The 8,828-nt window shown below is 39.6% G+C and overlaps 1 protein-coding gene and 1 non-coding gene across 2 annotated transcripts; one reads left to right on the forward strand and one right to left on the reverse strand.

Annotated features, from left to right (window-relative positions):
* Positions 1–2,344: 2,344 nt before the first annotated feature.
* LOC121598127 lies at positions 2,345–2,510 on the reverse strand. Its single transcript, XR_006005520.1, has one exon. It is a non-coding gene; the product is annotated as a U1 spliceosomal RNA (small nuclear RNA).
* Positions 2,511–3,834: 1,324 nt separating this feature from the next.
* Positions 3,835–6,146, forward strand: LOC121596651 (BTB/POZ domain-containing protein 9-like). The gene is made up of 2 exons (XM_041921773.1): positions 3,835–5,485; positions 5,547–6,146. The coding sequence occupies exons 1-2, from the start codon at positions 4,705–4,707 to the stop codon at positions 5,645–5,647; spliced, it is 882 nt and encodes a 293-aa protein (XP_041777707.1). The 5' UTR covers positions 3,835–4,704; the 3' UTR covers positions 5,648–6,146.
* Positions 6,147–8,828: the final 2,682 nt, after the last annotated feature.

An 8,828-nucleotide genomic window follows, 5' to 3' on the forward strand; every position in this document is an offset into this window, starting at 1 on the left:
AAGTGGTGCCTTTTCTCGCAGTCTTGTCAGTGGGCGGCAGTAGTTTCTCGCAATGACAAGCCGTTCGGGGATGCCGCTGGGCTGCAGTTTAGTCGAAAATACTTGCCCAACAGGGTAGGGAGCAGCCAGCTAGTTGCCATACATTCTATGCGCTAGATTCGGCAACGCGCCCTACCGGAAGCAGCTTATCGGTGGGGTTCGTTTCGGTTTGGCCAACTATCGAGCGAGCTGGTGAGCTGCTCGGGACATACCGGGTCCCGGACCACTGCAGGGAGAGGACTGCACGCTTCGGCTCTACTCATGGTGATGATGATCCCTTGGTGCGCGTGGTATGCGCGTGGATGGTGAAATTGGTGGCTGGTGTTTGCATTTTCATTTGTGCCAATTTCATCGGTGTCATCGGTTTTGCTGACAGGCTTTTGTTTTGCACCATTTTGTGTGAGCGAGTATGCTTAGCTTTTTGATAAAGCATTTAGTGAGAGTAGTAGCTGTGTTGTGTTTCAGATGATCGGTTCAAGAGGACAACTAGGTCGTGTGCTATTGGACTGTTAAGTATTAAGTGGGCATTACTTAAACTGGTATTCCAAAATTGTGTTTGGCACTATATTATTTTAATGTTTTATTAATTATGCATTTCACATGTTTACATAAATTGCGCTATTTGGACATTTATTACTGCGTAATTAAGAAAATAAGAATTACACTTTTGCATTATTTTTATAAATTTATGAAATTTGTTTTGCAATTATATTGTAAGTCGCTTCTTTTTCAATCCCTTTGCCCGCCACTTCTTTATCTTCTGCTTCTTCTTCCTCATTTTTTATTCTATTAAACTATAAACCATGCTAAAATCGTGAATTAAATGCATTAACAGTGAAAAAGGCGAGAATATCAAGAATATACATTTAATTGATTATTCTAGTGAGTTTTATAGTTTAGTTCATCATTTCTTAGAATTTGTGAACGTTCCGTTTAAAGGACATACTACAGTGGGTAGGTGGAATTGGAAACCCTCTGCCAAGACCGATGCCAGCTTGTGATTTGACATGAAAATTCCCGAAGTTCCCGAGATACACGGTGAATGGGGACCGAAAACGGCCACAAAATACCGCGCGTACCTCGAGTTTCCGTGTTTGTCGAATCTCGTACTTTCCAGCCAAAATATCACTAATTTTCGTGTAATTTTGCAAGTAGGGGGTAGTTTTAGAAACTTCATTAATTATTTGATGCGATTCAGACTGAATTTAACAGTTTTAAACTGTTGGAAAAGGTTTGTAACATTCGAACAATAGGGAAATCATTTGGCATTTAACAATCGAAAAATAACTGCCGAATTTTAAAAACTGCATATAAAGGGCTTATTAGACGCAGGAAAATAATGTCATTTCTCGATTGGTATTTATCTGTCAAAATTAGACTTAGGCGCAAAAATGCCTCTAGTACGTGTAAGAAGGCAAGAGAATTGTTCTGTCACCTTTATTTACCATTTATTATTTAATTTATGGATTTTCTTGGTTTTATCCGAAAGAATCATTCATTTTTCTCATTTTTGCTGTTTTTATTTATCATCATCAGGAAATTCAATTCGCTCTATCGACGTTGACAGAAAAAAATCTACTCTGGAGCAAATCGGAAATGAGCATGCCGAATTCCGATTTTCCGACTGGCATCTATCTGTCAAACCCTGTTTGAAGGATAGATTCCAAAATCGAATGACATTATTTTCCTCCGTCTAATAAGGCCTTAAGAGGTACCCGTGTATCTCGGGGACTACCTGTACTCTTTTTGGGTGATTATCGAAATCCGATGTTGGAGCTCCCCTAAAGTGTAGAACGATTTGACAAGTAGTCATATGTTCGATACAGGCCGTTTGGCATCTGAAAGCCCCTTTCGATTCATATTTGTAATAGTATTATAATGATGAATAGATCTGGCCATCACAAGCAGCATGTTAATTGGTTCATGAATTTTACAACAAATGTATGTCTTGCCTCTTGCTGTTATAATTGTTTGAGAGTTTGATGAATTTTCAAGGGCTTTCTTCTGTCAAATGGCTTCCTAGATGACCAAACCGATATTTGAACTCGTTGCTACACAGACCTTGCCCATAACCAATTAGCTTTACCTGTTAGATATTAAACCTGTCAAATAGATCATTTTACTGTATATTTCACCCTGTGTGGCCGTTCGGTTAAAGCCAGTTGTTACATTATCTTGCCTTTTTTGACAAGAAGTGATCTTCTATTGATCTTTCCCTAAACGATTTGTGGATCTTATTATTATTCTTTCATGATTATTTTTCATGTTATTAAATATTTAAAAAGTTTTTGTTTCAGTAATTAATTCGGGATGTGCGCGTACGCACTTCCCGGCTACCAAAAATAGCGCACACGAGTTATCCACATGAGGGATAATCGCAGGGGTCAACCCAGCCTAAGTGTGCAATGGCTAGGCCTCGCCCTGGGGGAACCGCCTTTGTGATCACGGTAACCCCTGTGCCAGGTAAGTATGCTTTCTGCCGGTCACAACGAACCACCCCATTCACCGGCAACATGCTACGCTAGCGATGCATAAACGTTCCCTTTGCGAAGGGATTGCTTTATCCTTTGGTACCCGTATCCTTTTGTACCGTGCGCAGTGTGACAGTCCCTGTTGTCTGCCCTTGTGTGAGTAGGAATCATGCTTTATTTGGAAGCAAGATTCTTTTCGTTATTAAGAGAACCAGCCTGCGCTAACACAGGGTTTCCCCACGATTTATTGGTCGGTTCTCATAATTTTTTGGGCTCGTCTCACGACTTATTCATCGCATCCCATAGATTTTTGGTTCGTTCCCATAATGTATTGGCATCGTCTGATTGGATATCACTACAATTGAATAAAAAAATTATGAGAACCGATCAACAAATCGTGTGAAACCCTGTTTCAGCGTTATTGTTAGTGTTTAAGCTTAATTAGCAGAATTATCCATGAAGTACAAATTTACTTATGAATTTACTATGGGTCAGCATTGAAATTTTTGTTTTGCTTTCTTTGGCACAACAACCGATGTCGGTCAAGGCCTACCTGTACCACACACTAGTGGGCTTGGCATTGAAGGCTGCTTGTGAAAAAAACCCGGTTGTCATACATCACAAAATATTACAAAAAAAGTAAATTAAACATTAAAATGTCCATTTCTTTACCAAAGTAAATAATTTAAATTATCAATACAATAATTATTGAACTTTAATTAATTTTTAATTATCAATACAAAAAAAGTTATTGATGTTTCAATATGAAAATGTACAACATCCCGTACCAAATGTATGGGATACCTGCGAGTATGCCGGTCGTAGAGGTGAAGGTGTAAATTGCAATGGTCATTGAGACAACAGTTCATGAGATCAGGATGTGGAGATCAGGATACAGACCTTTAAGGCCGCTTTAGACTTTGCGTGAAAGTGAACGTGAAATTTTGTTTTTTTTTTTTTCGATATTTGTCATTACACATTAACCATTACATATTGCTCATCGTACACCAACACAAAGAGAATTCAATTTCCCAACTATTGAGGCTGTAAAGCATGCTTAAATAATGAATTAATGATATATTTCCTTGTTCGCCGCTGACCATTATTTTTCACCGTGAGCAAAGCGTGAAATTCTGAGTGGAGCAAATTGCATGTCAAATTATTGAAGCTGTTCAATTTTACCGTTTAGATTGGACGAAAAATTTTAAACTCGTCGTTTCACTTTCCGAATGTTCTGTATTTTCGGCAAAATAATTCAACGCGACAATACATTTACAATTTTATATTAGTATTTAACATTTTATTCATTCAATGCATTGTAAAATTGTAATTAAATAATATGTATATGCTACTAAGTTGCATAAGTTCTATAGTATTTTTTTATGATGAAAACATTAATTAAATGGAAACGAATTTAAATGATCGTCCAAAGCCTTACGTATGAGCAATATGATCCTAACGAGTATTTTTAGAATTCCTGTATTGTTTGTTTTGATTTAAGCTTAAATTTCTCACCGACAGAGCGACTGGATTCGGCACATTTTAATGTAAAAAATAAATTGTCAACGATTCACCTGGCGATTTTACGTTCACGTTCGACTGTAATGCGACCTTTACTCTCGGTTGCAGCTTGAGTAAACATGAACGTATAAATGGTATCTTACATCAAAAGACAGGACATTCAATTTTTCTACTATTTAGACCTTAAGACATGTTAAAATGATGAATTAATTGCATTCCCTTGTGACTCCCCGCTGATTATCATTTTTCACTGAGAACAAAGCGGGGAATTACAATCGAATACATTTCCAACAACTCCCTCAAATATGGTGACCCCCGAAAGGCGCTTTTCCATCACACTCTGATCCCATTAATGCACCTTGCGTGAACCAGATGGTAAATGTATCATCGAATCATCGAATGTCATGAGATTTTGGTTTCACGCTTCACAGCGCGACGCTATTTCGCGGAATGTCTGGTCGCACGGTGAGTGTTGATCAAACAATTTCGCACGAAACCATGCATTGTCTAGCGGGTACTGATCGTTGGCTAGAGATCGTCCCTGATAATCCGCTTGATCACATCGTTTGTGTACAAGGTGATACGATCACGCCATTACAGGTTCACACACACGCCAATGGAAAAGTTGTGATCTAAAGTTTTATTTGCAAATTGACTGAACAAAAGTAGCAGCATGTCTTCGACGGAAATAGAGCAAACAGCAGTGTTGGTAGCACAGCTCGCTCAGTTGTGCCTGAACGCCGACAATGCGGACGTCACCTTTATCGTGAAGGGGCAACATCTGCCAGCGCATCGGATCATCCTGGCGACCAGAAGTGAATATTTCCGGGCATTATTATTTGGTGCGCTGAAGGAGTCAAAGCAGAATGAGATTACACTGGACGTTTCGGTCGACGCGTTCCGGTATCTGATGAAGTACATCTACACCGGCAGTTTGTCGCTGAAACAGATGAAGATCGGCGACATTCTAGATACACTTGAGCTAGCTCATCAGTATGGGTTCATCGACCTACAGAAGGCTTTAGCAAATCACCTGGGCAAAGTGATTGGCATGAACAATGTGTGCGTTATTTTAGAAACGGCTCGTTTACTAGACCTTACCGAACTGTCTTCCACGTGCTACACGTTTATGGACGGAAACGCGACCAGTATCATTCAACCGTATAAGTTCCGTAGCATCGCCTACGAGGCCCTGTTCAGTTTATTGCAGCGGGATACTTTCGCCGCTGATGAAGTCGATATTTTCAACGCTGTTCATGGTTGGTGTCGATGCAATGAAGCCGAACCGGATAAAGCTGAGAAGCTTTATAACTTGGTACGGTTTACGCTGATGTCTCAGCAGGAGCTGTTGAATGTGGTGCGTAGTACGAATGTGCTGAACCCGAACCGTTTGCTGGACGTAATGGCTGAGAAAGAAAAGCTAACCATATTGCCTTTTCGTGGTGTATCCAGTTGTAAGCATCAATTATCAAACAATCGTTTATCTGTATTTGACCTTTCATTTTTTCTTTGCAGTGCCAGAGCAGATTGTAGACAGTAATAAGATTAAGCAGTGCAACGCATCTTCATGTTCATGTAGCCGAAATGATAAAATCGATTGGAGTTTATATGAATGAGTCAACGGTATCCAAGTGGAGGGAAGGAGGGAAGGCCGGAACTATTATTACCAAACAAAGTGTACCGTAGAAGTATCAACCGATAAAATAGCGTTGGATCGAAGGTGCCAAATCGAAGGTGTGACTCTCCAAATTTGACCCATTTTGGGATAAGGATATTGTTCGTTACATTCGTATTGCGCAAGCTAAAGATGTGTCTGAAGTTGGAGTGATTAAAGCCATGTTTCATAAACCTAACTGTGGCTGTAAGACTTGATGAGCGAAATGGCAAAATGTAATCGATCCTTTTATTGATGTAGAAGATAGTTCTGACAGTTGAAGATGCGCCTCGACCTCAACCGCATACCCGAATAACACGAATAATGAGTTAAAGTATATTATTTTATCACGAATTCCTGAACTTTTTTTTTTTATTTGTGTTATGTTTTAGTAAAACCTAGCTAGTTTTAATCAACTTTATGTTTTGTCTTTATGTTTGAATGTTTTATGTAAGCCGGTCTCGTAGTACAGTCGTCAACTCGTACGACTTAACAACATGATACTCGTCATGGGCTCGATCCCCAAATAGACCGTGCCGCCATACGTAGGATTGACTATCCTGCTATGGAGGGAAATCAATTAGTCACTGAAAGCCAAGCCCACAAGTGATACAGGCAGGCCTTGACTGACAACGGTTGTGTTGAGCCAAATAAGAAGAAGATGTTTTGTCAACTTTATGTCTCAGCTGCTCCAGGTTACGAAATTTTGACAAAAGCTCAAAAAAGCTCACTTTTTGACATTTTTTTAGTATTTTGTCACTCCCGTGGCCTTGCGCCTATTGGTCGCAAAAGTGTTGGTCGCAAAAGTCTTTGTAGCAAAATTCTTGGTCGCAAAAATGTTATTCGCAAACTTCTTGTTTGTGAAATATCTTGATCGCAATAATCGTGGTCGCAAAAATCCTGTTGTTAAAAAGCGACTCAGATGCAAAATCCACACCCTTAAGCCAACATCGTTCCAACATTCGGTGCACCTTTTGAGCAAGGCTGACCGTAGTTAACGGAACGTAGAATTCGTTTTAAAAACAGATCGTTTGGTGTGCGTGCCTAGGGAAAACAAAAACCAGGTCGGTAGATTGCTTCCTTATTGTTTGTCTTCTAAAAAATCCGATTTCCCGTTTCTTTTACTGCGTGTCCCGATTGTTCGTCAACTCGGTCTGGTCAGCCTGGTTCGGATTGCTGTATCTAGACGCGTGAACTTCTCACGGAGCGCATTGTCACTTAGTTGAAGCCTATAACATTTCCTGTAGTTTAGGTTTCGATGTTTAAAGGTCCTGTAGTAAAGGTTTTTAGGTCGTATTACTAACATAATTAGCTAACACAATGTTCAATTTCTGAGGTAATTATTAAATTGGGAACATGAAACCATACAATGCACACTGAACATGTTGGTTTCACGAGCAATGTAGCTTTATGCCGGATACATGTCACAAGTGATGCCCTTTGCCGGATATTCTGATTAAATGGTAAACGATCATGCGGATGAGAGTTTGTTTTTTTTTGTATTGGATTAAAACCACCTAATTGGTTGGTGGGAAAAAACGCTTCGTTACCATTTTTCTCAACAACTTTCCCTAACAAAAGATATCCTTATAGGATGGAACAACATTGAAAAGGGGTTTTATGAAAGAAAACCCCCAACGGCAAAAATAAACGCTCACCTCATCGTAACTCCACTTTAAGGCACATCCCGTGTCATCATCTCGAACCGCTTCTTCCGCTGCACGTGTGCAATCAGCATCGGTCTGCTGCTGCTGCTGCATCGGTCCGATCGAACCGTCATCGTTTCCCTTGCCACCTAGGGCCAGTTTTCCATCACCGTTTACCTTACTTCTTTATACTTTTAACGCATGATAAACTGTCAAAACAGCGTCCGTCGTGAGAGCAACGCATCAAACTCTGCACCAAGGGGCTTTTGTGCTGTGTGGGATCAATTTTTTTTTTTTTTAAAGGGAATCCCTACTTACGTGCATCGCACGTGCAGATCCACTCGAAACGGTTCGAGTGAATGTACAGATTTGTCTCGGGGTTTGGGTTCTTTAGCGATGGTTCAATTAGGGAGTTGGTATACCAATAGAGCGAAGGGAAGGGTTACTTTACCCGGCCCGTTTCGTTGCAGCGGAGTGTAGAAGAAAGGGAGCAGTTATCATAAAGGCTGTCAAAAATACGTCACTTTTACAACTACCCCAGAACGGATGGGGTTTTGTTACGCTTTTTAAAGGGTTGTAACGCGTGTCAAAAGTATGTTTAAGCATTTTGCAACATGTTTGCTAATTATGTTGGTTTCACGAGCAATGTAACTTTATGCCGGGAACCATGTCACAAGTGATACCTATTCCGGATATTCTGATTAACGGACTTCTGAATCGGACTAACAATGGAACTAAACTTTTGCAACTTACTCAAATTTAATGAGTATTGTTATTAAATTGTAAAGATTCAATTAAATTTTAGCAGTTCGTATTTTATTTTATATATTATTTTTTAACCTTTATTTATAGAGCAGCTGCAGCAACTGTGTAAAAAGGCTCAGAATATACATTCCCATCGTTCCTTTGAAAAGTGAATAAAAGAACGGGGGAAAACTATTTTTTCCGTGTAGCGCAAACCGATCGTGAAGAGGGTAGGTTGCGAAATTGGACAGGCCGTCAGTGAGTGATCCGCATTATCGTTAATTTAATGACATGTAAACTTAAAAAAAGAGGTTTCATATGGGAGCGATCAGCGCATCACGATGCTCATTATTTCGAACAAATACGCTTTTCCGCGAAACGAGAATTCAAGCTGATTGGCGAAACGGCGTTCGAAATTCGGCCACAATCTGGTAGGGAAGAGAGCGAAAAAAGATACACATGCTAGAATGAAAAGCATAATAGAAAACATTTTTAATATTTTTATATGAAATAATGATCAATACATTTTGCGTGGTAGAGTACACTTTGCTGTGATTTTTAATTTGTTTCGAAGAACTGTAAGGAAACAGGACCCATCACAATGCTTTATAATATTACAAAACTATATCAGAGTAAGGTAACCGTTCAGAATAACTCAAAACAGATTGAACCCTTGGACCGGAATACAAATGAAGCTAAAATTCACACACAATGACAGTTAATGGGATATAGTAGCTATGGAACGTTGACTTA

This window comes from Anopheles merus, chromosome 3R (assembly GCF_017562075.2).
Source record: "Anopheles merus strain MAF chromosome 3R, AmerM5.1, whole genome shotgun sequence".
NCBI lineage: Eukaryota > Metazoa > Arthropoda > Insecta > Diptera > Culicidae > Anopheles > Anopheles merus.